At 46.3% G+C, this 27,903-nt stretch overlaps 1 protein-coding gene across 1 annotated transcript; it reads left to right on the top strand.

Moving 5' to 3' along the window:
- Window positions 1-5,270: 5,270 nt before the first annotated feature.
- pkdcca (protein kinase domain containing, cytoplasmic a) lies at window positions 5,271-26,864 on the top strand. Its single transcript, XM_036546818.1, has 7 exons — window positions 5,271-6,326; window positions 14,616-14,738; window positions 17,963-18,231; window positions 18,438-18,517; window positions 19,701-19,808; window positions 24,376-24,549; window positions 25,581-26,864. The coding sequence occupies exons 1-7, from the start codon at window positions 5,535-5,537 to the stop codon at window positions 25,664-25,666; spliced, it is 1,632 nt and encodes a 543-aa protein (XP_036402711.1). The 5' UTR covers window positions 5,271-5,534; the 3' UTR covers window positions 25,667-26,864.
- Window positions 26,865-27,903: the final 1,039 nt, after the last annotated feature.

Raw genomic sequence — 27,903 nt, 5'->3', positions numbered from 1 at the left:
CAGTGTTTTCTAGGTGTGACGACGAGCTTCTGGACTTTCAAGGCCCTGAAAACACAGTCAGCATGAGACAGCATGCTCACTGAGTTTAGACAGACAGACTCCCACCCATCTCAAAGATCCGTCTCTGCAGTTCCACCCTCACTTTGACAAGACTCTTCCCAACTTATGTGAGGACAGGAGAAAACCCTCTTTCCATTTAATTACAGGATAATGATATTAAAGTAATGGATGAATATTTATGATTAATGACTGGCAGAACAGAAACCTCTTTCTTATTCAGTAGACAGCAGGCTAAAGCTCCCAGGGTCCACCCACATTGTGCCCACACTCATTTATTAATTTTGTTTCCTGTGACTGTCAAGGTGCCGTGTTTGTAGTTCACATACTTCTGTGCACCCTGAGATAAGCGACGGCCATTACAGCCTTGTTTAACAGGAGACCGATAACGCTGCACGAGCTGTTAACTGGCAAGCAAACATGCAGGTCCTCCAGCTAGAACCGAGACACGGACACAACAGTAAAGTCTCCCACCAAAGCGCCTGCTTGTTTCAAGGTCACATTCACACTGTAGTCTGAGGCTCATAAACTCACAAAGTGTGACCGAGAGCTGGCCGACTGTGGCCGCCCCCTTCTCCCTGCCTCCCTCTCTTCCCCCCTCCCTCCCTCCCTCACTCCTTCTCTATTTTTCTTTGTGTCCGACCCTCTGGACGCCACCACCCTCCACTCAACTTTGCAACATCAACATCATAATAAACATTACACTTCACCCTCCACAGCAATGTTCTATTACCGTAAATAGTATTGGGTCACAAGACCGAAAAAGACAACTGAAATGTTCTCTGAGTGAGGGGGGTAGAGAACACAGTATCATAAAATCAAGTACAGTTGCAGCTGGAAACAGAGTTTATTTCGACAGTTGTGCACCATAAAAAGCTCAGCGCCAAAAGTATTGCAGATATAAAATGGAGCAAATTTCTGAAAACAAGACTCAGAATAGAGATGTACAACAAGTTCAGCCAGAAACATTTTGTTTTTGGACAATCACAAGACAACTCCACAAAAAAAAGGTTCATTTTAGTTCCATTGCCAGAAAACACAGTTTCCGCCACTGGTGGGGTCCAAGAAGCTGTCAAGGCCTCTCTTTATTTTACAAATAAATTTATATCAGGTATTATCTATCAGATTCTTGCAACATATACGCAAAACACCACTCAATGTAAACACCTTTCTCTATTTCAGTCAACAGGTCAGGAGGTCACAAAAAATGTGCTTTTTTCAGGTCTGGAAGAGAGAGAGAGCAGAACAAGAGGTAGAGCAAGATGGCAAGAGATAGAAGGCATGCGTTTTTAAAACCTGAAAATCTTAATTCCTCTGCGTATTTTATGGTGGAATACTATATTTAATTATCCATTTCAAACTCTAATAAATTAGTTTTTCCTAAATGAATAATTCAACAAATCTGGATCTGAAATACTCAGATGGCAAGGTAGGACCCTCTGGGCCACATCTCACTTCAACCTCTCCCTCCTTCCCGGGATGGGTTCTGACCCAGCATAGGGTAGGTCAATAAGAGGGTTGTGGTGTGGTTGAACCCATTTCAAGACACAGCAAATGCAGAAGCTTTACTGTGTATTGCCTCCTTTCCAGCATTTGCTTGACACATGGGTCTCTTGAAACATGGCCCAACACAGAAAAACAACAGGAAAGTCATGTTTCTCCGGTGAGTCACATGTTTTCATAAACCTTGCGTGCAGTCTTTACATTTCATTCACCCCATATTACAGGAATTGGTTGATATTTATTTTTTTCAAATGTAATTTGGATTGAGCAATATCCTAAGGGTGGCTTACAGAGAGCGCGCGCTAAATGTGCACAAAATGCATTACAGTTAACATTTAATAAAGGTGCTGTTTGAAATGGTTGAAAAGAGTTAATACTTATAAAATCGTATGGAAGAGGATTAATTAAGTACGGCTGTGAGCCGCGCCAATCACAATGGGACAGTGAAGGCCGAACATTCCTGCGCTGCTGCGCGCTAATCCTTCGGTCTCTCCTCGAGGCTCCTACAGAACCGATTCTCATGTAAAACGTGCATTTAAAGGGAACCAGGGGCTTCCATCACAGTGCTTTAAAGAACACAATGTTTACCTCATTGTCAAATGAAATGCCCGAGAAAATTAACTTATTTAACGAGGATTAATGCGTGTTTGTTCCCCCGAGGCGTTCTGTCCGCCCCCTCCCTCGCGCTGCCCACCCCAAGCTGGGTGATGCAAACGACCTTTCAACTTCTAAGGAACATTTACATTTATATTTGGAAATACGACAAACGAGGAAAATACAATGTCCGACATATCAAATGACTATGGTTGGTAAACATTTCCTCAACCACGTTTGGGTTCTTCCGTCGAGGTAGCTCCATTTAAGTCGCACTATGCCTGCTGTTACGCTCATTAAGAGGAAATGCAGTATCGGACATATCTTCTATTAAATTAGCATCTAACAAGTCGTGGACAGTTTTATGAGTGTAAAATAATCTTTTAATTTATATGGGTCCGATGCTATAAACACCCACGACAGTAATCCAGACGGTTTGCTTGGTCGGCAGGGTATTAATTTACGCAGTGAAGTAAACACAAATATATGATAAAATAAATTACATCAGCCTGTTTTCATTCATGCAGGAATTTAACTTGTTTGAATAAACACTTATACTAAAAGTCTTTTGTTGATTGGGAGACTCGGTAAATGACCATTATGCATGCAGAATAAACGATGCTCCCGTTCGCTCTCATTTGCCATTGTAATGTAAAAGGACACTTATCCATTATCCTCGTGATACCTGAGGTTAGTAAAACGCTAGCAATTTGAGGGGGGAAAAAACTCTGAAGTTCTGGAGTTTTTACGAAACCGGGTACTATTAAAACCTGAAAATAAATGTGATACACCTCACACTATGGACTAAAATAATCGAGAATAAATCACGAACACACCACGTCCGAGAAACCGGTGTCGACGAGATGAAGCCGAGCGTGTCCTCGTACATATTGCTCTCACAGACTTTGCTTGGATACGTGCTGCTGATTGTGACATTTAAGAGGCCGTAAAGTAATTCTGAAAGTGACAGAAACCTGTGCAGATATGATAACAGTGTGTTTAGACGCCGAGTACGCTTCTTTCCGTTTCCAAAATCCAGTGAGGTCTATATTAGGGTTTAAGGAATCTGTCGTGTCATTTTAATTATTTGAGGATAGTATTTACCCCACGCTGCTAAAAAGATTTTCGAAGTCATGGAATTCTACTTAGTGGTGGTAGTGGGTAACTTGTCTATGTGAACAGCTAAGACATTATCACATAGGCTAGGTTAATATATAACATAATATATCAAAAATGTAGCCTTCTGTCGTAGAATTGGGGATAATATATAACGGAAATATAATACAAATAATGCCGCCTAAATTATAAAACTGTAAAACATATATAAACATATATAAGTAGACCAAAATGATCATTTTGTTACAAATCAGTCGGTCGGATATATACAGTATGGCCTTGCGTTGTGGGACACAATGGTCAAAGTTAGACATCCTATGTCACTTATTCTGTTATTTCAACCCAAGGAATCAAGACCGGTGAGAAACCAGCGCATAATGTCGTGGCGTCGTCTCTGCAGGCTGTATATGCATAAAAAGCTGTAAACTTCAATTTCGACACCGCACTGTTTGTTTCACCAAAACTCATCCCCGCCTTAATTAACGCTGTTAAGAAAGTGTTGGTGCGTGCTGCCTTATATAAATCCATCTCAGCGCCTTCTCTTCCCACCCCCGACCACCTCGCGGCTGCGTCCCGCTGTCTCGGCTTTGTTTGTTCAGTTTCCAGGTTGATTGTATTTGTTAATTAGTTGCTAACAGCATGGTAATGCGGGCTTGATGGATAGCCATGTCATTGGCATTTAGCCCCACAATTCACAGCTCCAGCAGGATTTGAGGCTCCCCGCGTCAGCCTCGTGATTTGTTGGCTAATGAATCGAGAGGCCGCTTGCCCTTGCCTCTGTTAAATGAAATAATTAATATATCATTATCCCAAAGTATAAAGAATGAGAACATTAATAACATCGCGTGCATGATTTTTTTCTAATCCCTGTGCATCGAGAACGGCATGACCCTCCCGTGAACTCTTTAATAAGCAAACAAAGGTTCGCAGAGGTTTATTCTGTAACACTGCTGACAGTGTTATACTGTATTTACAGTAGACAAACGCGGTGGGACTAATATTGGGAGGGGGTGGCGGAGATTCCAGGCGGGTAATGCCTTATCTCGACCCAGCTTAACAAAGCTTTACTGGAGCCATTATTTAATTCTTTTTGGAATGTCTGCTTTTAATTTAAAGTTTTACTTCGCCGACCCCAGAGACATAATTATACACATTTTTTCTTTCCAAGAAACCGAACAGCTTGCAGAACTTTAGCCTGAAACAAATCACGACTGCTCTATCAATAGTAAATATGAGTTGAAGGTTTAAAGAAATTCTTAAGTGTAAGAATTGTTGAAAGCCTAAACTGTCAACATGTTTTCTATGGTATTAATTATCTCCTCACGCTTTGAGTTTTTATTCAAGTAAGTACATCTGGGATATTTCAAGCAACCTTCGCGAACCATTTATTGTGTTGTAGGCCTTAATGTACCTTGTAACAAATATATGCCAAATATAATTTTGTTAGATCATTTTGTTTAAATTAGGGTGAAACGTGGTTACACATATTCGGTACAATAAGATTGCTTATTTAATGCATTTACTGCATTTTTATTTTTTATTTTAAAGGCTTTAAGTGCTGTCCCCAAAAGTAGAAAATTGCCAGTCCAGGTTATATAATGTGGCCATTACCGCGACACAGTCACAATTCCATGTATCGATAAAAAGACTCAGCTGCTGGAGACATTTTCGTTTTAAAAGCGCTTGTTGTATCGAACAGCAAGCGCGTGCCAGGACAAGAAATGCCAGGTCCAAGAAACCTCAGGAACCGCCCGCCACTGATAGTTAGCTCAACTCCTGTGCCTGAATAAACTGGTGTCATACTTTGGACGACGGGAAATGTGGTTCTTTTGAGAGCACCTCTGAATTAACCAGTAGAGGGAAAGACTAAGGTGAGGAACTACAGCATTCGCAGCCACGAGGGGCGTCTTTAAATGTCAATCAACTGACGTCACCCTTGTTTCGTGCTCTCTGTGCGAGTGGAGCCCCGCTTGATGTGCACAATCTCAAGTAGTAGTGGGGTTCGCAATCCGCGGAGGCAAGTGTCACCATGATCAGCCTTATATGGGTGGATCCTAAACCTGCGTGGTGGCTTCAATCATAGCTACAAGATGAAGACGTGAACACAGCGCATTCCGCATCATTCAGTGCGTCGGGATACCGTATTGCTGTCAAAAAGCGTTTTGGATTGCACGGCACAGCTCCTCGTAGCTATAGAGTTCCTATACAGCTGCAGAGGTGGTTGGTGGCGGCTTGAAGAGAAGACAAAGCTATTTCTGCTGTTAATGATACCGATTACGATGAAGCGGAGAAAGATCGCAGTCGCGGCCGGATTCTGCCTCTCTTTCTTTTTGGGCACGCTGATGAATTTGCTTTTTATTCCCGGGTTCGAGCACCACCAGAACCACGCAGACAGAGTGCATCGATTCTACCACGAACAGCAGCAGCGCGTCGTGGACGGCACGAAGCTTCATGTCAGGGACTCGGACGCTGCAGCGGCAGTCGATGTGAACGGCGAGCCGACAACCAGCAGTCGCCAGCGCCTCGACCTACAGCTGCAGATCCGAGAAAGATACGACGAGGTGCTCCGGTACCGCCAGCAGCAGTCGCCCTGGTCCGGGACTGGGAACCCAGTTCGGCCGTTGGAGAGGAGAAGGCTTATGGACCTTGCGCAGCGCAACAACTGGGAGCTAAATAAAGGAACGGAGAAAACCAGCAACCAGTATACGGATTCTCACCACCGGCTCTCGCCTGCAGCATCCCTGTACACGAAATCTCGGAGGGATTTTGCCGTGAATACAAGGATCGTTAACGGTACACCGATGCTGGGCTGCAGCAGCATAGACAATGTGACCGATGTGCAGTATCTCGGCTCCGGCTACACCAAGGCAGTGTACAAGGCGGCTTTGAACAACAGCTTGTCGGTGGCTCTGAAATCCGTGGATTTCGGGGGACACGACATGGAAAATTGTGTGAAGAAATACGGCTCAACTGGAGACTGCTATAGGCTCGCGTCTTTCAAGATTGTCAAAGAAATGACACTGATGGAACGACTGCAGCACCCCAACATTTTGAAGGTAAACTGGGTTTAGCTAGCATGTCTGCGGCATTAATTCCAGCTTTACACAATACCTCTGTAACACAAAAATATCTCCTTAGAATGTTATAGCCTGCTTAAATATGCAGGTTTAGGTAAATTTCTATCTGGGCATCAGCCATAGAAGATTTCTCACTGCTTCGCTGTTGTATATTTAACAAAGCAACCCCCGCACCCCAAGATATTAAATTAACAATACCTTTAATTTCAATAGTTCACTCATTAATCCATTAGCAGCCTTTAGGCGTTTTAATGATGAACTAAATGCAGCTACCACGTTGACAAGTGTACCAAATGTAGCGCATTGCTAGACAGAGGTGATTTCCAGTTTTGTTATTCACTTGAAAATGTCAAAACAAAATTCCCTATCATAAATCAGAGTTGGTCTAATGATAGAATAGGTGTTCGCTCGGTGTGAAAATTTACCCACTGAGTGTCAAAATGAACACAAAGGTTTAACACTTAGGACCGAGGTGTGTATTCAAGAGTCTGTGAAAAACAGTGGGAAAATCAACCGTGAAAGATGTAGAATAACACGGACAGCTATCTACATATGATATTGTTTAAGTGCAAAAATAATATTCTTTTCTTTACACAGTTTGAATACCTCGGTTTATTGTATGATACGCTCCCTGTCCTTTGTTTTCTCGCCGTTGCAATTCAGATTTTAGGCAGATCAGCAGAGGCTTCCAGGATGGCTAGCAGGAGCTGCTATGCAGCCCCCGGGCAAAGCCCTGCTCTGTCTCGTGTTTATTTGCTTGGGGGAAGTTCTGTAGCGGCCCGATCCTTGGGGAACTCGTAATCAACTCTTGTAAACAACTGGGGAACGCGTTTCTCAAAGTCTAACAAGTTTTCTTTTCTTTCTAAGTTTTTTTGTCAATCAATCTTAATAAAGCGCGCAACTGTAAAGATAGAAGAAATCGCCAAAAGCTCAAAAATAGCATTCGATTCCATATCATGACGGGGTTTGTGAAGAAATAAAATAAAGTAAAATATGTATCTGCAAAATATTATATGCTTTGAATTCACACGGATTTCATTGTGTGATTAAAACAAACAATATCAACCCAAAACATTAAAGACACAACTTCACGAACTATTGGTTTTCTCCAAAAAGTCTAATCAGTAAGACGGACAGACAGGCCGTGTTCTCTTTTCTAAACAAAATGTCTGTTTTAATTTGGGGACCTGGTCATATTTTGAACAGGGGTCACTCGAGAAAAACACAGACTCAAAGTGACCGTTAAACCGAAGTGGCAGTTCGAGGCCGGGGTGAATTCGTGCGATATCTGCACAGTTTGAGCCCAACATAACAGGAACCCAATTAAGATGTTCAAACAAAAGCAAACCAGGCGACATCATTTTGAAAACGCGGACGTATGAAACTAAACCACCCCGTATGCAATTAAGGAATGGACAAGCGAGCGACCAGTCCGTGTTAACTATCTGCTCAGTGAACCCTTGTAAAATGTCTGTTCCAAGTGTTAAAATAGTTGGACTACAAGCCTTCAGAAACAAAAGAAAGAGAACAATACTGATTTGAAATAACAATAACTGCCATTTGATAACACGCACGATTCTTTTGTTCACGTATTTTAATGAGAGAGATGCACAATCAACAGACTGACTTTAAAGTAGCCCACTTTTAAAAGAGAAATCTAAAAAACTATTAAATTTCCTTGGCTTTACAAAGATTCATTGTACAAAGACTCATTGTTTAACATGTCTACTAAAAGCAATTAATGAAATTTTATAAGGTCTATCTTAAAAATGAGATCCCAAGGAAATTATATGTCCTATTATTTTGTCATTCATTTTTCATATTTATGATTTGAAATTCAGGTAATTAATATGGAATACATCAAACGCTTCTTTAAATAACACATTATTAAATCATTTTATAAATCAAAGTTAATTGAAATTGCAATCCTTGTAATAACCGCCTCGAGTGATAGGTGGCTAACTTATTATTATTTTTTAGGGAGCATCGTGACAATTTTTACAGTTGTAATTTTAGTCAGGAGAGCGTAGGGTTTGAATGACGGTTGAGTCCTAAATATAGACTGCTTATAATAATTGGAATTTATGCGTTTTAAAAACTATTTACATCGCACTTTAAATTTCAAATCTATATAAAAGTTTTAATTTTTATTTAGTGGCCTCTAATTAAGAATTGCCAAACTATATGGACTGTATGTATAACCTTAATATAATCACAACTTTGTGAAATGTAGGCTTACTGAAAAGGTGTTCATGGAATTATAATTGGTACTGTAATTTTTTAATAAGGCTAAGACTTGTAATTACGTCTCAAATAATATGTCCACCCTCTTCGCCTTCAAAGTAAAAAAGGCGCGACCACTTTTCAAAATGCGAATACGCCTCTAAATTTAGATTTAAAATGCGACTCAATGGAAATATACATATTTTTTTATGCACTTAAGATAAAAATATTATTAAAGGTGTTTACAGACTAATTTCTATGCGTTATGTGGCTCTAGGTAACAGGTTTCCATTAATTACTGGCTGTATGTCTGTTTTTTTTTTGTTAAAAAGTTATTATTATTTATTGTATTCATAACTAGGTAACTAGAATGTAGAAAGATTAGATATAAATATTAATGGAAGGCTGCCTATATTTCGCCATAAACGTTTTCGTACCAGTGAAAAATAGTTTCTTTCTCGTTGATATTGGCTACCGTGGTAATCGAGAACCGAAAGCTTTGCGTTTTGGATTGAAGGGGACCATGTTTGGGGAATATATCTGTCAGCGACATATGTAACCCATGTATATCGTCAGTGTTGTCCAGTCTTGTTCCCGTGGTTTCTGTTTGTTCTGCAAACGGTTCTCTTTACAGTTCTGCTGCACGTTGGCTGGGGGTTTGTTGTTCTTAGCTGCTTTCACAAAGAAAACAAAGCTTGACAAAAATACTCATCACTGCACAGTTGTGTGGGAGCAGACTGACCGGGGGTCAGTCGTGTCAACCACGTTACCTCCAAATAGAAACGCTCCTCTAACCTTTAGTCTATTACGAATGCGGTCACGTACAACAAAATAATTAAACATAGAAATATTGTGCGTGCGGACACACCAATACACACACGCACGAACAGGGGTGATGCCTGTGTTTGTCTGGGCTCCTTTTCATTTGTAGTTTTCATTACCATGAAATGCTGTGATAAATGAAATCACGGGGAACATTTTTCTGTGAGGGGAAAAATACCTTTCTGTGAAGGAATAAATTCTTACCCTCTGAGAAATCAGAAAATCAGAAACACACTGATACATGAGGTCCCTGGGCAATTTTCAAAGCCCCAAAAATGCCAAAAAATGGTGGTAATGAGACGAAAATTACAGTAGAATAAAATAAATATTACCACCTGCTCCTCAGCCCCATGGACAGTGTTGTACTGTACAGGTAGCTGGAATGGGTGCCTAGTCTGAGGGGGCCATACAGCAGGCCTTCTGAATGATCTCAGAGTTCTGTACCACATCCTGTACCAAAACCTGTATCTTGTTCTGTCGTACACATGGAGCTTCTGAATAGTCTGGCGAATCGTCTCATAAAACTTTTACAATTTTGACAAGCTACTGAATTCAATCATAATATACATATACGTTGAATTCATTAGCCAACTGTTTAACAAGAAAAAAAATGTTTTTTTTTTTTCACCAAAAAAAGTTTCCTAGATTGATTCATCAAAGATGAAACGTTAGTGAGAAGCGGGGTGATCGCGGCGCGATAAGCGCGCTGTCGGGAAGGCAGATGATGATGCTGAGCTCTGATTTAGCTTTATTTTACGGGTGACTGGGAACCACCAGCCTTGGAAGGGCTGCTGCGGAGGGTAGTGTTACAGGCCGGCGGAGTCCTGTCTCTGCAGTCAGAGCGAGGGGCACACCTGTTGTATAAATAGCCATGATTGATACTGGTGGTCTGGGGGTCCCGGGGCTCCGGGCGAGTCGGGGGGCGCGAACACGTGTCTTGACACCACTCACGCATTGATATGCACTCCCTGCCCTCCTCTCTGGTAGCCTGAGTGCGAACAAGATGAATTTGAGTAGATCAGAGAGTGAGATAGAGGGAGCTTTCCTGACCGTACCCAGAGTGTTCGGGGGTAGAGGGGGGCCAGGGCCTTCCTGGTGGTGTCGGGATGGGGGGGGGGGGGGGTAGAGACGGCCATGAGCAATCGCAGTGCACCAGGGGGTACACACGTGGTGCGGCAGAAATGGCTGTTGGATTATGACCATATATTTGAACTGTGTTTGCGTTAACGAACGTCATCCCTTGGGCAGTTTCCTATTTTTCCTGGGCCCCACAGCAGATTCCCACCAGCAAATCTGGAAATCAGTGACCAGCTTGTGTTAATGAGAAACTAGGTGCCATAGCTGCAGGGATTTTGAGGTCATTCTGGGGATCTTGGAAGGGAGGGTTTTTTTTTGGGGGGTGGGGGGGGGGTTAGTTGGAGTCCATCCATAGTTGCAATTAAGGCAGGGTTAACGCTTTAACCCCCGACTTCCACGGGAAGGAAGTAGAAAAAAAAGAAATTCAGAGAAATGTGGGATTCTTCCCTCTCCACCCTGCGACCCGGTTCCTGATTAAACCTGACTCTGTTTCTGCGGGACCCGGAGCTGTGTGCCCCCTCTCCCCCAGGGTCTGGGTGATTCCCCAGGCCTTCTCCTGCATACTGAGGGATCACACAACTGCACCCCCTCCACACACACTCACACGCAGAGAAATGACATATTTACACCTTAATTTACATTATTTCTTTACGTCATCTTTGCCTCAGTTCTTGCCTTTGCCTCTTTTCCTTTGACTGACTCCAACAACTGTCTGTCAACTTACATTAAATAATTAATCATATGTATGTATGTTTTGGTAAAACATATTAACAACTTACAGTTGTACATTCCTGTGTCATTATATTCTGTTGTGGATTAAATGAGGGAATATGAAGACAATTAGAGCATCACCCCTGAGGACAGATATTAATGTCTCCACACAGCGCAGTGTGTTCTGTGACCTGTGCCCCCCACCCCCGTCCAATGCAGTCGTATTTATTTTAGTTAGAGCGACGGTGGCAGGATCAGGTTAATGTGAGATCTGCCCCCTTCTCCCTCTCCCCCGTCTCTCTCTCTTCCCCTTTCTCTCTCTCTTTCTTTCCGTCTCTTGCGGAAGAAATCTTGCTTCTGTTTCCAACATTCCCACCTCAGCTACAAACTCTCACTGAAGAATGAAACAGAAACGCACTGAAACAGAGAAAACACTGTCAGGTGATGAGACATTATTCACAGTAGCCGCTGTCTCTCACCAGCGGCCCCGGAGCCTGCGCTTTCACAGCCTGCTCATAGTCTCGCACGCTGCAGGCATTCCAGTCATAAAAACAATGCGGGATAATGCCATAAATGAAGTGTGTAATTACGGAATTTTCTTTACAGTCAGTTCAGATTTAAAGGGTTTGTTTTTTCAGTTTTTAACTGTAAAATGTTTAGATGTATCTATCTGATCTTTTAAGTGTTCCGCTAGCAAGGTCGACGGAGAAAATTTTTGAAAAAGACATTGAAAGGTATTTGGCATAGAGAAAGACACTGCTCTAAATAAACAACAAGCCCGAGAAACTTTACTTGCTTGATGATGGAGGACTCTGCAGTCGTCAGCAGCTGCGTGGCTCGCGCAGTGACCTCACGTGTGCGACTACAGAAACTTAGGTGAGAGCACGCAGAACGCTAACTTGGGAACTGCGTAGTGATTATTCTACGCCACTGTCAACCATGGCAAAACTAATGAAACCCATATGTTTATCTTACAGATAAGCTTTTATTTAGCCTTGCGGTCAGTCCCACCATGACCCTAACACTCCAACACCCACACGCCTCACCCCCACCTCCCCTGCCTCAGGGCCAGTGTACTCAGTCCAGCAGCAGAGGGTTTTTTTTTTTTTTTTTTGAACAAGCACGTCCGTTTCTCTGGCAATTTTGATTTTAGGCCAGGACGCCCTCATTAAAAAAGTGCGGCGGGGTAACAGCCAGCGCTGGTTGGCCCCGGGGTTTATTTACACATTAATAATGATGGACGCAGAAATGGCCTTGTACAGTGCTGGTTTGTTAGTGTTTTAGACACACACTGCAGATGTTGGGGAAGATATCATTGAGGTGACTGCCTTGTCTGTGAAACCAAAGTTTCTGCTCTAGCCTCTATCAGCAGTCTGCTCTCTATAGTCTCTACCCCCTTCTCTGGTCTCTCTCAACTCTTGTATCTTTGTACTCTTTCTTCTCTTGGCTTCAGTCTCTCAGTACTCTGGTCTCTCTTAGTTCTGGTATCTCTATACTCTAGTCTCTCTCAGCTCTAGTTTCTCGTTACCATGGTGTCTCTGTACTCTGATCTCTCTGTGCTCCAGTCTCTCTCTGCTCCGGTATTTCTGCGTTCTCTCAGTTCTCCGGTCTCTCTTAGCTCTGGCCTCACTCCGGCCCGTTCCAGCTCCTGTCTCTCCTCCCTGTGGCTGGGGCTACCCTGCTGACTCAGTCTTTCCTTCTTTCCCTCTCCCCAAGAAAAGGGAAAGCTGCCAGTGGATCGTCCTTTAGGGTTGATTTGCTTCATGAAAAGTTCGTTTTCACACTTACCTCACCTCCTGGTGTTATTCACTCCTGGCTGAAATGCTTTTTTTTTTGCTACCTCTCTCTAAACAGACGTATGAATACACCTTTATTTATAGTGCATTTTTGTGCTAATTCCTCACCTTTTATGTTTGGAACCTGCCAAATCAATTTAATATGATCAAGAAATAACCACATTTGGCTAATGCAAAAGTAAATATGACAAAAGTCAGACAAAATGGCATCAGATTCAAAGCAGAGAAATATTGTCCTGGAACCTGTGCCGGTTTTATCTTGCCGATTAAGCTCTGTGAGTTTAGTAAGTGAAGGAACGGCAAGTGTTGACACAGTCATGTTCATACAAGAATACACATACTGCACAATGTACAGAGACTCTTGCAGGCTTGTTTGGAGTGAAAAATCTACAGGCAATGTACACATACATACGCACATACCAGAGACACAACTCACTCATTGCTCAGTCAAGCCTGTGACGCGTTGCGCCTCAGTTGCCTTCTGAGGTGCTCTGTTGGTGGCTGTGTATGCCGCGGAGCGTCCCTCAGCACCATGCCAGCCCCTGCTCTCGTACGCAGGGCTCTTTTCCTCCGCCCACGCTCCTGGCAGCCCCGTTCGACAAAAACTGTCCCGGGTGGCTGCCACGGGCAGCGTTCACGCGCTCTTCCTAAAATCCTCTATGTGCTGCAGCGAAAATCCTTCAGCTGCTCTCCAAGCCCCCGCAGTCAGAAAAAGACCTTGGGTCTCAGCTCAAGCCAAGTGACCTGTTCATACAAAAAACACAGGTACCTTCAGTTTTTAAAAAACGGTTCCTTCTTTTTATTGTTAGACTACTCATTCCGGTTTTTGATATCGACTTTATATGTGTTTATGTATGCCAGAACATTTAGTAGCTTACACAATAATACTACACCAACTAATAGTAATGACAATGGTGATAAACTGTGCTTTTAAAAACTGATTTATTATATCTAATTATGAAAAATGTAGTTATTCTAATTACTCTCACTCACTTCTTAAATTTAAATAAGTCGATTGCTGGATATTAGAGAGTGCGGCACATGGCCAAGACATTGCAGTATTCCGTGCAGAACTACTGCTACTATAAAAATACATGTGTGTGCATGGCCTGAAATGCTTTCTTTCAGAGGGAGAATGAAGAAACGCTCTCCTCTCTGGTTCTGACCTCTGAGAGGTAGTGTACGGTGTCTGTGTTTTATTTCGGTTCCTCTGGGTTCTGGATTTATGGTTTGCCAAGCCCTATGTTACAGATTGCTCTTTGTTTTTCTTTCCGCTTTAATTTCATGCCGTTTTCATCCCGACTCGCCGCTTTGGAAGAAAATTAGCTTAAGAAAATGTTTCTGAAAGCAGAGGGCCAGGCCTGGCGCGGGGGTCTGGGGGGGTTCAGAGAGGCGACACGCTGAAAAAAAAAACACCTCGAGGGAATCGTCATCGCAGAGGGCTTCAAAAAATCGTGACAAAATATATGTATAAAAAATGTAATTTGAAGGTATACATTCCCTCGCGACCATTTCAAAGCAGCGAGTAGCAAAGTCTGAGAAGGGGGAGTTTGAGTTGCCGGTAGAGATCAGCGTTTTTGAATCACGTTAACAAATTGAATAAGCTGCCCTAACAAGCTGTCCCCCTGTTGACCTGCAGCTGTTCGGCTACTGCTACCAGGACAGCAACGACATCCGGGACACGGTCACCGCCATCACAGAGCTCGGCAGCCCGCTGGAGATGATTCAGCTGCTGCAGACGTCCTGGGAGGAGCGGTTCCGGGTGAGTACGGTTCGCCTCGTCCGTTTCCCCGGCGATGAAGGCGGGGGCTGTCAATTCGAGGCCAGAGTAATCAGCTCGGAGACGCCAAGTGTGGAATTACGATGAGGGTTAGAATCACGCTTGTGCATTGAGCAGGCCTGCTCCGTCCTTCTCTTTGAAATGCACTTTTAATATTGTTTTCATCTGTCGTTGTTGCGTTTTACACTGACGCATTCCCTGGCCTGTGTTGATCGTAAATGTGACTGTTTCCAAACTGTGCTGGCAGCTACAGTGAGCCAACAGTGGCTCTGTAAATATTATTTAATTTCACTCCCTGATTTAGTGACCCTGTGAAACCCCCCCCCCCCACCTCCCCCAAACTCCCCATTCAGAAGAGACCGCTGAATTATAGGGAGCCCCTCGTTAGGGTGGGGAGCAGGCTGCGAGTGGGGCAGTGGGCGTGGCGTCGTTGAGTGAGGCAGGAGGTGAATAGCAGGGCGAGGGGAGATGGGGTGTGTTATGATGGCGGGGGGGGGGGGGGGGTCGGATTCCACCAGAACTTCCTGTCTGGCGGGGGCGCGCTGAGCCCGCGACCCCATGGAGCTTCCTGCCCTGCTGACAGACAGCTGAGAGCCCCGGCCGACGATCGCTATCGCAGCGTGGCCTCCATAATTATTTCCTATTGCTTCCTCTGACCGGGGAGTGTCCTGCCTGCGGAGGATGAACTCGCTGGAGTGCATAAATCACCGGCCATCCCTTCCCCTTCTGCCTGGGCTGGAGTGGTGGTGGTGGGGGGGTGGATGGGGGGGTATTTGGGTGTGCTGGGCCAACAGACGTGGGCGTACAGGGCCACTGCGTGGGGGGGAGCTGAGTGGGTGGATGTTCCAGGCTGAGGGACCTGGATATTCAGGTTAGCCTCTTAGGCAGCCGCACCAGCATTTTATCGCATACCACAGTGATTTCAAGGGCCCACGATGAGAGCTGGAATGTCTGAAACCACATGAATACTTTCTGCGGTGCGCTTACGGTGGATAACAAGATAGGGCTAAGTGTAATGTAAATGGCAATTTTTTAATTACGTTAACATTGGTTATCTGTCTCTCTTGTGAGATTTCCAAACGATTGTTGCTGTTCTTAATACAGAACAGAAACCTTTTTTTAAATTACTCTCATTTGCTCATAAAAATCACTTGATTTCTGTAAATGGCTCTGTAAATGTCCATTTAGCTCACTCACTGATTTAGTGACCCTGGAAAAAAAAGAAGCTTTTTGGCAAAAATAGCTGGAAAGCATCCCGTATCTGGGGGAGTTTTGTTCCAGGCTAGTGAGTTTTGCAGGTAACGCATTACCTCCCCACAGCAATGCTGTGCCTCCCTCCAGCAACATCGCTGGAACGTTGTGAGAACGTCAGCGTGCAGAGTACTGATTTTTGGGAGGAGTTTTTTCACATACAATCTGCCTCTTTGCGCCGGTGAGGCCATCATTAGCGTAACTTCAACAGGTCTGGTCAAGCATCTGCCCCCCCCTTTACAATTTGGAGCGCAAACGCTCCACGAACGCTGTTCCAACATTTGCAATTCGTATGAGGCCTTAATGGACTCTGGGGACGGGACACAGTAAATCCAGTGAATTTCAAACAGCCCATTTAGGTCTGTAGCCATTTCCTGTGAGCGTTGACGAACGCTTTCATACTCGCCTCGCCCCGCACGCCAGAACCAGGCCGCCGCGATCAAACGTCACTCTCGCCTAGTCTGGCCAACCAGTGTGTGTGTGTGTGTGTGTGTGTGTGTGTGCGTGCGTGTGTGTCGGGGAGGGTTACAGACTAATTTCATTATAGCTAATACTTTAAGGCAGCTTATTTTGACTTCTCCCCAGAATTATTCATATTACACAGCTGGTGGCTGCAACATTTAATTCATCTGCGGTGCGTGGTGGAAAAAAAAAAGAGACGCCATTAAAAGAACGCTGAGTTCTCGAATAATGGCGCTTTCAGACAATCCAATAGCACCTAATCTGGCAGGGGTAGGGATTCAGCCTGCACCCTGTAACCCCCAACCACGCTCTCCCCCAACTCGCCCCCCACCGCTCAATCTTCTGACCTTTCCGAGTCGCTCTTAATTCCGAGTACATTAAAGGCGGCTTTTGTCTGGTTGAAAAGCGCGAGTCGTGTTCGGTTCCTCCCTCCTCCACCTCTCTCTGTTCTCGGGGGCCGCGGATAGTAGTTATTGTCAGAGCGTCGGGTCCTCGGCCCCCTTCTAGCCCCCTCTCGCCCCTCAGACACAAAGGGAGAGGGCTAATCCCCGGGCCTCACACACACAGGAGTGGTCTGCTAAGTGCGGTGGCAGGGGGGCGGCGGGGGGGTCGCTCCCAGTCAACTTGTTCACTATACACACAATCACATGGACAAAAGCAACCTGTTCCTGCCGAACTAGGAGGGAAGGAGGGGGGCACTGAGTTGGAGGGGAGGTGGAGAGGTTAGGAAGGGGGTGGCGGGGGGGGTTAGACTGGCTCAGGGGGGCTTTGGGGTTTGGGTGTCAGGAAAGAGTGTGGGTCATTGTGAGGGAGAAGGTCTAAATGAGGTTAGGTTGTGACAGAGGTTGTGGAGTACTTTGGGATATGGAAGAGATGGAGTTATTTCATAAGAGGATGTTGGCGAGGAGGAAGCTGGGTGATTCACTTCTTGTTCAGGGTCTGTGATATGAGTATGTATGTATGTGTAGTACAGTGTATTTTGTCTATGGTTTGAGATCAGCACTAACCATGCTCTCTGTGCACTCCTCTAAGCTCTGAGTGCTTTCAGTCAACACCAGCCACCACTTCCATCACCCTTTCCCTTGTCCTCTGACTCTTCACTCAGTTACTGATGAGAGATTTTAGTAGAATGCACTTCACAGGTCCTGTACAGGCCAGTCAAACCTCTGTGGCAGTGCTGTCTACTGGTGATCAGTGGGTGTCCATTCTTCCTTCAGTTCAGATCTTAATTACTTCATTGGAGATACTGATCGGAGAACCTGAATTGATGCTCGGTGTCTGAAGTTGAAAGGCATCAGTAAAATCCTCCTGACCAGGCATCTCCAGAACCAAAACTGCATGCCATTCCTCCATGTAAACCCTACAGGCAACCTGTCCTGTCAGCTGAGCCAGTGAACCCTGTTCCACAATATGCTGAGTGCTACCAGGAGAGAGCGTAGAGCCAGAGCACCCAGGTGCCCATGATTTACCCAGAATGCTCTGCTCTTTTGCAGATCTGCCTGAGTCTGGTGCGGCTGCTGCACTACCTGGCCCACTCCCCGCTGGGCTCCGTCACCTTGCTGGACTTCCGGCCGCGGCAGTTTGTGCTGGTGCAAGGCGAGCTGAAAGTGACGGACCTGGACGACGCCAGCGCCGAGGAGACGCCCTGCTCCTCCTCCGCGGACTGCGTCATGGAGTTCCCCGCGCGGAACTTCACCCTCCAATGCAGCAGGGGGCGATGCTCAGGCATGAACGAGAAGAGGAACCTCTACAATGCCTACCGGTAAGCACACAGTGGTATAAATCCCATACACACATTCATACACGTGCAGATACACACGCACATTCGTATATGTGCACACAAACATGCACATTGGCATGCGCGCACACATATACACATGCACCGCTCATGTGCACCCACACAAGCACAGTTATATGCATGCACACCCACTTTTACTGAGTGGTGACCACACCTGTTCTGATTTGCAGGTTCTTCTTCACCTATCTGCTGCCTCACAGTGCCCCGCCTGCCCTGAGACCGTTATTGGACAAGATTGTCAACTCCACAGGTGAGTTTGTGACGTCCGCTGAGTACAAAACATTTCCCACCCAATTCATGGCTGGTGAGCCACCATGATTCACTGCGAGATCTGTGCGGTCACGGTGAACAGACTCAGTGCTATCAGTCTCACCTGGATGAGTTGGGTCATCTGTATACTGCAGGCCGCCTACATTGTCTCTTCCTCCCTCTCCCTGTTGCTCATTCAGAATGACTCAATGGATTCAAACTAGCTTTATTAGCATTGCAAGAGTTGTCCTGTATTGCCAAAGTATTTTTGTGAATATTTAAGACAATATAAGATCTTTTCCTCCCTCCTTCAAAAGAGGGGGAAAACAGACACCATAAACACTCCCACTCTTTCTCTCTCCCTCTCTCATGTTCCCTGTCCTCGCCATTCCTCTGTTGCTCCCTGTTTTTCTCCTCTCTCAGGCTGCTCCTCTCCCTCCCTTTCCCGCCCTGTCCCTATCTATCTCTGTCTCTCCCCCTCCCCCTCCCTTCTTCTTCTCTCTCTCTCTCTCTCCCTTTTGCGTCTCCCACTATCTCCCTGCTCATCAGGGTGATGGTATGTCAGACAGCATTTGAAATCTGTTTTTCTGGGGCACAACAGGCCGTGAAGGCGCGGGCAGGGCCGGGCGGGCGGGCGGGCGAAGGCAGCGATCGTATCTGCTCCTCACGAGGTTGCTCACAGACAGCGTGCTCATTGTGCCCCCCCGTCCCGCCGTCCCCCCGTCCCCCAGTTCCCCGTCACCCTGTCCCCAATAAGGGCAAACTCAATTGCCGTCCCAGTGCCCCGCCTACCCTCACACCTTTGCCGAAAAAATACATCTGCCTTCCTGGCCCCCCACACTGTGAGGGGACATAGTGCCCTCTGTCTTCGTACAACAAGTGGTCAAGTCTGCTGTGTCATGTTCCTTGGGACAGCATTAACGTATGCTTATATCTGACGGTCGTCACACAGCGGTGTGTTCCCCTGCCTATTTCATCTGTATTTGTTTTGTATTTGTATAAACTCTGTGTTTTGTCTGTCTTATTGCATAGCAACATGTTGCTGCAACTGTTATTGTGTTAGCAGGGTCTGTCTTTTGTCTGGCATGTTTAAGTGTCTGTATTACCGTGTTAGCAGTGTGATGTTGTGTCTCTGTACTGTTGGAGTGTGTGTTATTGTATTAACTGTGACTTGCTGGTCGTAGGAGAGCTGATCTGGGGCATAGATGAAACTCTTGTCCAACTGGAGAAGGTGCTGCATCTCTACAGGAATGGCCTCTACCTGCAGAATAATACGCAGCCCCACAGAGCAGGTAAGAACACCTTAGCATCACACACATGCACCCACAGACACATACTGACAGGCACTCACACGTGCATGATTCACCTTCTGTCACAATTCACAATTCGCATAACTGGCATGATTTCGCAATCACTTACGAAAAAGGGGTTTTTAATTTTAATTAAGTTTTATGACTGTTATATTTTGTCCTGATGTTATAATAAAACTATATTTTATATTTTAATTAAATTTTATTTTTCTATTATAACTAATTTCTTATGCATTGTATGTTATGTGTATGTCCATGATTGTTAGATGGCATAATAGGAAAACTGTTTCTGGTTATAGTCATATTACTGCAGCTACTGTTTATGCTATTACTTCTGTTACTACTCATAATGGACACTTTGATTCAGGTCCAGTCCTTTTATTTCTGGATATTTTTTTCTGTAATACTGGATGATTGTCTCATCCCAGCGTTCTCATAAATCCATATGCCAGCTAACATTTTAAAACGATTATGCTCAGACTCACATCCCGAATTCCTCTGGTGACTGGACAGCAGCACTAAATACTGTTACATAACCCCACAAACTCCCATATACTCTCCCACATAACAGGACTCCCCAACGCCCCCTCACACACACACACACACACACACACACACACACACACACACACACACACGTAACCCTCCGACTCCTGATGTAACATTCCGAGCTGTTACCCTGAGTTCTGACCCCTCTTGACAGGCAGGTTGCAGAAAGACCCTTATATGGGTGCCGAGCTGTGCTCAACATAGCTGGTATCTAAACGTCTGATGGATAGGCTGGTCTAGGGTGGTGATGGTGGGAAGAGGGGGAGTTGTGCTCTGATGTGCACAGGACGAATGAAATGAGATTAAAAAGATTAACATTTTACGTAACAGAGAGGGAGGAGGCTGAACAGACAGCAGGATGAATCACATTTTGGATGCCGTTGAGTAAGCCGCAGAGAGGACACTTCACCGTCTCTTTTTCATGCGCCGCCTCTCTCTCTCTGACCCACTCCACCGCTCCGTCCCTCGTCTCCTGCCTCACACTCTCTCTCTCTGTCTCTGCACGTCACCCTGTCAGCCTCTCTCTTTCTCAGCCCTTCTCTCTCCCTTCGCCACTCTCTCCCTCTTTCTCCCTCTTTCTCTCTCTTTCTCACTCTCTCCCTGTCTCCTCTCCTCGCTTTGGTGATCGTCTAAAGCAGATGCAGACAATTGTTGACTGACGAGGACGTTCTGCCTCGAAGCCATCTGGGCCTGGTTAACCCTTTCCCAGACGTGTCGCTGCGGCGAGACAAACTTCGCACGGAGACTGCGTCCGTGTTTGTTCCTAATGTCCATTAGGAGAGCACATGGGATAGAACGTGTCGGGGAGGGTCGTACAGGGATGTACAGCGGTTTGCAGCATTCCTTTAGCCAGAAGAGGAGCACAGAGGCATTTTCACAGAGCTTGAGAGTAGTAGTTGGTCAGGTTCCCTCAGTGAAAGAAGGGAGCAGTGCGGTTATTGCACAAAATGTCAGAAAGGAGCAACAAAATAGCTTCAGTGAAGGAAAATGGCAACGGGGTGGTTTCTCTCACTGAAGAAGAGAGAGGAGCGATAGGGTAGTTTGTCACATTGCAGGAGAGCAGCACCGGGGTGTTTCCTATTAGCGAAGGAGAGGAGCAGTCGGGCTGTTTCTCATACTGGTAGAAGTCCAGCGGGGCGCTCTGTCCGAGCGAAGGAGGAGAACAGTGACTTGGCTTCCCCCAGGGTGGGAGAGGAGCTGAGCTGCAGGGCTCGCGGCGCAGGGGGAGATTTCCCCCAGCGATCCGTGCGCCTCCCGGGGGGGGCTCCCCTTCTGGAATGTGTCCTCTCCGGTCATGTGCTCCCCGAGCGATTAGAGCAGCACATTGCTCGCCCTCCACTGCACGCGCGTTTTCCAGCCGGGGGCCCCCAGCCACGCCATTCCTCAGCTTTAAGACGGCATTTACAGAAAGCGAAAGCTCCATAAAGCATTAATTACCACCATAAACCATCTAATAGTTGCAGTTATTTACTGGCGCGGCCCCCACTGTCTGCGGCGCGATGGGAGCGGGGGCTCTTTACCGCTGACAGTAAATCCTGGAGAGACCAAAATGTCCCACTCCTCCAATTTAAACACCATCCCTCTTCCCTTTAAACGGGCGTGTAAACCGTCCCACTAAATCAGCCGGCTCTCAAGGTTCAGCAAGGCGTGTCGCTAAATAAAGGCTGACCTGGGGGCTCGAGGGGGGGGGCGACTCCGTGCCTCATGATCTGGGGGCGGGGAGGTTCTCTGCGAGAGGGGTTCTGAAGAGATCCTTTTTTCTGTAGCCCTGTTGTCACAGGGATGTGAGGTGTCTGCGGTGTTTTAAGATTATGTGTTTGAAGGTGTTATGGAATTACAGACACAGGTGCACTTTCAGGCATGGGCACACACACAAACACACACATGCACTGACACACACTCATACACAATCTAACACACATACTGTATTAGTGTGTACACAAATACACATAGACACACACACTCAATCATGCAAGGGAAGGAAGACCCATTACAAACACACGCACACACACACTGACAGACACCCATACACACTCTAACACACATACTGTATTAGTGCATACACAAACACACATGTAGACACACTCGCACTCAATAATTCAAGGGAGGACGCACACATTACAAACACACAAACACATACACACGCACAGACACAGCTCTGTGGCACTGGACAAATCACAATGTCTTAACTCTGAAACAGTTTACAAACCAGCATTGTGCAACTGGTCATTACAATCAGGATAATTTGGGAGGAATCAAAACCAGAAAAACTCCTGTGGATTGGCATAAGAAGAGGTGGATCGCGTTGTGCTGCGGCCGCTGGAATCCCTGGATTCCCATAGTTTTAGTATTACACGAGCGAGTACAGAGGGAACAAACCACGTCCACATGTCCATTGTCACAAACAGGACCACATGCCCTGCAGAGCGACCAATCACAGAACCCCAAAACGCAACCCCCCCCCACAGCTGTCTGTCACAATGCAAACCAGACAGTAGGCCGAGCCTTTATAACAACCAGCTATACACAGTCTCCCGTCATTGTTATTCTACACGGTACATAAGACTGGCCTTTTGTATTTCTGTTTTCATACCCCCATGTCTTTGTACCTTGTGCATATTTGTGTGAAGTTATTGCTCCTTCTAAAGGAAAATGCAAGGCTGTCCTGTCTGAGCGGCAGTGAGAGTTCACTGGGATAAGCTACAGAAGAAAGCAGGGAGGGCCGCGGCTGGTTTCAGCCTCCAGAATGGGAGTCCTCAGTCCGGCCCTTCACATCTCCTTCTCTTTATCTCTCGCGCGCTGGCTCAGTCTGCCTGCCTGCCTTTGGCCACGGTTGCCTGGAGACAGTAGAATGTATTGTAGCGGGGTCGTGATGTGTGCCATTTACAATGTGTGTTAAACTGAGTTGTGGAACGGAGTCGGGGGGTGTTGGGGCGGGGGAATTAGGTGAGTGCCGAAACTGGGGGAGGGGTGCGGGGACACCAGGGGCCGCGACTAGAGGAATCACGCGACGCATGTACTATTCAGACTCGAATTAGCAGATCGACACTCCCCCCTGTCAAAACCACAATGGAATCCCGTCCCCCAGCCCTCCCCCACCCAGCGCTCGGACAATGCTGAAACTTGAAGTGCACGTGCTGTCTGCCTCCCCTCCACCCTGCCGCACACACACACTCACACACACTCATACACACACACTCACATACACTCACACACTCACACACACACACACACTCATACACATACATACACACACTCATGCACATACATACACACACACATGCACACACACACACTCACTCATACACATACATACACACGTACATACACACTCATTCATACACATACACTCACACACACACACACACACGTGCTCGCACGTGAGCACACACAATCACTCAAACACACTCACACACACACACACACACACACTTTCTCAAACACACTCACTGACACACATACACACCCTCACACACACACACACACACACACACACACACACACACACACAGTGAAACACACACAAACGCGCACACGTAAACAATACACAGGGCCGACGATGAGTGGGCCAGCTCCGTCCTGCTGTTTCTCAGCCTCCACTGGCTCTGTAGCCTGTCTCTGCCACTTCATCATGGGGTAATAAAACACAGTGACTGCAAGCCCCTTGTGCTTAACAGCAGGGATTCCCCTAACGGATATCTCCCATCTCCTGATCCTTGTAAAACCTGAAATTTCCTTTCCTCTGAACCCATGATGAGACCCATGGAATCTGCCATCCACTGAACTCTGACCCTCCACAGTAACTTGGCTGTCATACCAGATCAAACACACATTCACTGCATTGCACACTTGTGGCATGTGGAATAATGGAATTTTATGTGGCGGAATTTTGTGTTTCTGAGCAACCATGTCACACTGATACTCTCCTATGCCTACAGGGCAGTTTCTCCTCTCTCCTGTCGTTCCAGCGCTTACCTGTGGTCTACTTCTCTCCTATCAGAGTACAAGCGTGTGGTTGATGCGTCCATCACTGGTGAAAACTACCGCTGCTGGCCGTCCTATCAGCACGAAGGCTGCATGCTGTCCGTCTTCAACATCCACGAGGCGATTGGTGTGTGTGAAAGCCACGCCCAATGCCAGGCCTTTGTGATGACCAATCAGACTACTTGGACAGGTGAGCTGCCCCTGTGCCATGTCTGAATGTGTTTGGAAGTGTGAGCGCGCTTGGAGATGTTAGTGTGCTTTTACGTTTATACAGTTACCACACGCTCTCATCCAGAGAAATTTAATGTGTGTAGTCTGTATGTCTGTGTTGTTTTTGTGAGTGTATCTGTGTGTGTGTGTGTGTGTGTGTGTGTGTGTGTGTGTGTGTGTGCTGGTGGCTGTGGTACTGACAGACATGACCCTGATCAAACAGCTTCTGTGCAGAAGGACGGCTGCAGTAATAGCTGCCTCTCTGCACTTGTCTTTCAACACCACCCCCAAACCCCACCATGCCCCCCCCCCCCCCTACAGCTCCCCTCCCCTTCTGCTCTGTGCATGGACACTTCATTAAAGCGCGGGCTGAAAGGAAGACCTCAGCACAGCAATCGCTAATCTTTATTGAAACAAGCCTGTCTAGACCTAGAGCACTTTCACATTCTTGTCCTCTGTCTTCACCCCTCCCCCCTCTCTTCCCCTCCCCACTTTGCCTCTCTCTCACTCTCTCTCTCCCGCTCTCCCCCTCTCTGCTCCTCTCTCATTCCCGATGGCTGCCCCCTTGTCTCTCCGCTCTTGAATAATTGATTTAACTGCAAATCCTTTACTTTGGAAGATTGTCCAGAGCTCACAAAGACTGACAAAGCTAATTACTCTACCGAAACACCGCCATGGTGTTGGAGGTTACTGAGAGTCAATCTTCTTTACTTATGAATGGAGCACTTTGGACCCTGACTTTAATCAAAACCTCCAAGTGAACTTAAGGGAAAGTGCTATTCAATCAGACAAACAAACCTTCTCTGGTTAATCTGGTGCCGCATTGCAACGTGACGGTTCCCTTTAGATGGCTTTGCCTGGTTTCGACTGAATTTGAGGGTCAGATTGCAGACTTGTGGGGTGGTGTTTAGGGTGTCTATAGGAGACTTTTGTGACAGGTATCAACACTTCAATGCAGTGAGTTGAAGTTGTGTTTCACACTCCCCCCCCTTTTCCTAAATGTCTCCGCAGGTCACCAGCTTGTGTTTTTCAAGACTGGGTCCGCCAGCCTGTCTCCTGCCCTCGGGAAGGTGACGTTTGTGAGGGTGAGCAGCTGAGGAGGACCCTGGGGAATCAGGCGGCCCAAAGGCACCCCAGGATCCGCCAGCACCCCATCAGGACCCCAAACCTCCGAGGCCCGGAGGGGGCGAGCAGCCAGGGGACGAACCCGGTGGCGAAGAAGGACGGGGGGGGAGGAAAACGGACTGAGGATTTCTTGCACTAGCGGTATTCCTCTCTCTCCCCCCCCAGGCTTGAAACTGTACCAAAACGAAGCTCTTTAATGTGCAATAATGCCATTCTGAAAATGTGACCGTTGACGTTGTCGGTGTTGTTTGTGCTGGTTTGTTGTCTGTGCTCCCCGTGTTTAGTTTAGTGACTGTCTGCATGTGTTTGCTGAGGGGTTGTAAGTGAAGGACTGGAGCAGCGCTAGGCCTGACCTGGGGTGCAGATAAAGGTCACGGCCAGATTTGGGGGTGGGGGGGGGACCTCCTCTTTTTCGATGTTTTCCTCTTCCCTGCTTGTCCCAGAGCAGGGCTGCTCGCGCTGCGGCTCGTGAGCTGGGTGGTCTCCCGGCCACACCCCCGGCGCCCCTCTCTCTCCACCCCTCTCCGGCTCGCGATGTCAGATCACCTGGGCGCAGGTGTTTGCTCTAGAGTTGCGGAGTCGGCTTTCCCATCAAGTCTGTGAAGAGACTGGGGTGAAATTCGAGCTGTTTCTTTCTTTCTCTCCCTCTCTCACTTTCTCTCTCTCTGTGCCAAAGCACTTTCTCTAAAGTCAAATGGGGCCCAGGCTTCCTCTGCTTTACTACAAAGACGTTTATGACCCAAGCTAAGATTATTTAAATGTTAATTTAAAGATGCAAGCCCTTCATTAAGGGCCATCAAAATACCAGGCTTAGTCTTAAACATATCTGTGTGTATGGAACAGATTGCATCTAAACTTGAATTACGTTAGGTAATCACGGATAATGATGGTGAAGAGTGGAGAATTAAGTTTTAGGGAAGGTTTTATTTTTTATTCCGACTGTTGTGCCATTATGGTGTTTGGCCACTATCAATGTTTAGTATCGAACTGCTCTTAGGTTACGTTTTGGAAATGCTAACGTCAAATGAAAGGGGGGGGGGGATTTAAGAAAGAAGAGGAGGAAAACAGCCCCACCGAAAAGAGAGATTGTGGTGTTGTACCAGAGTGGCCCTACTCGCCCGATAGGGGTGTGACCCTTTGGGTGTTTGCCCGTCTTAGTCCTGTTCTCTGGGCCAGGGCACTGACCAGGGAATGAAGGAGCTGACTGCTTACTGAAGTTTCCAAAGGAAACATAAAATGTGCGTTAGGTTTGGGGACAGACAATGTCACAAGTATTTGCTTTCAGTGAAAGCAAAGAAAAAATAATAGTAAGAAAAAACTAAAAATGAATTCAAACAAAATGAATAAGACATCATAAACATGTTTTGTCTGTTGTTTGTGTCAATATTTGCTGTATATAAAGATGATGATAATGATGAGATGAATATTTTTATATTGAAAAATAAAAGAGCCATGCAGCATGCTCAGCTGCTCTTACCTGGCAGGTGTTGTTTTCTGTGTGTGTGTGTGTGTATGTGTGTGAGATGTATCAAGTATAAAATACATGCTGGATGGAGTATTGGAGCCTTGAAGAGTGCACCAATGGGGTGGGATTTAGGATACACGTGGGTGGGATACTCGTCAGAGCTGATTGGCTGAGACATATTTTTTTCTTTGATCAGCCAATCGGTTCACAGAGTGAAGATTTCTGCTGTCCTTTAAGTGTCGTGGCAACAGACGGACGGACACCCTCGCACTCTGCGTGCCACGCTGAAGCTGACTCACCGAGCCCGGGAAAACATGTGAAACACGCAAAACACATGTAGCTGTGTATTTATAATCTGCAGCCCCACGGGACCGCAGCGAGAGCGCCGGAGAGAGCGTGTGTTTTTAAACCAAACACAATTTTACAATCATGGAACTATTTCAAGTGTGAAGTGCTGGACTCCGAGAGCTGGCATGGCTACGGGCCCATGCGACCCCGCCTTGGTTCACTGCCTAAAACAGCTATGGGGCAGATTGTGGAGGTGGGACTGGGGGAGGTGTGGCCAACAGGCCTGCTAGTCTTTTTTGTTGAGTGGGTTCAAAAGCCTACTAGTCTCTATTTTGTTTTCACCAGGACAGAAACGGATGTTCTAATGAGGAAATCCTGTCTCATCAGAAAGCAAAAAAGCAAGTTTCCTTGCTTTTTTATCCCTGGCACTGATGAAGTCTGTGTGTGTCGCAGAGC

The sequence above is a fragment of the Megalops cyprinoides genome, chromosome 15 (genome assembly GCF_013368585.1).
Source record: "Megalops cyprinoides isolate fMegCyp1 chromosome 15, fMegCyp1.pri, whole genome shotgun sequence".
Lineage (NCBI taxonomy): Eukaryota > Metazoa > Chordata > Actinopteri > Elopiformes > Megalopidae > Megalops > Megalops cyprinoides.
The sequence above is the reverse complement of the archived record's forward strand: the minus strand, read 5'-3'. Positions and strand labels throughout refer to the sequence as shown.

Bases quoted from the DNA above. Each gene is read 5' to 3' on its own strand.
- pkdcca (XM_036546818.1), top strand. From the start codon at position 5,535: ATGATACCGATTACGATGAAGCGGAGAAAGATCGCAGTCGCGGCCGGA. The intron at 18,232-18,437 runs GTAAGCACACAG...TCTGATTTGCAG, and splicing joins AACCTCTACAATGCCTACCG to GTTCTTCTTCACCTATCTGC. The intron at 18,518-19,700 runs GTGAGTTTGTGA...TGCTGGTCGTAG, and splicing joins CAAGATTGTCAACTCCACAG to GAGAGCTGATCTGGGGCATA.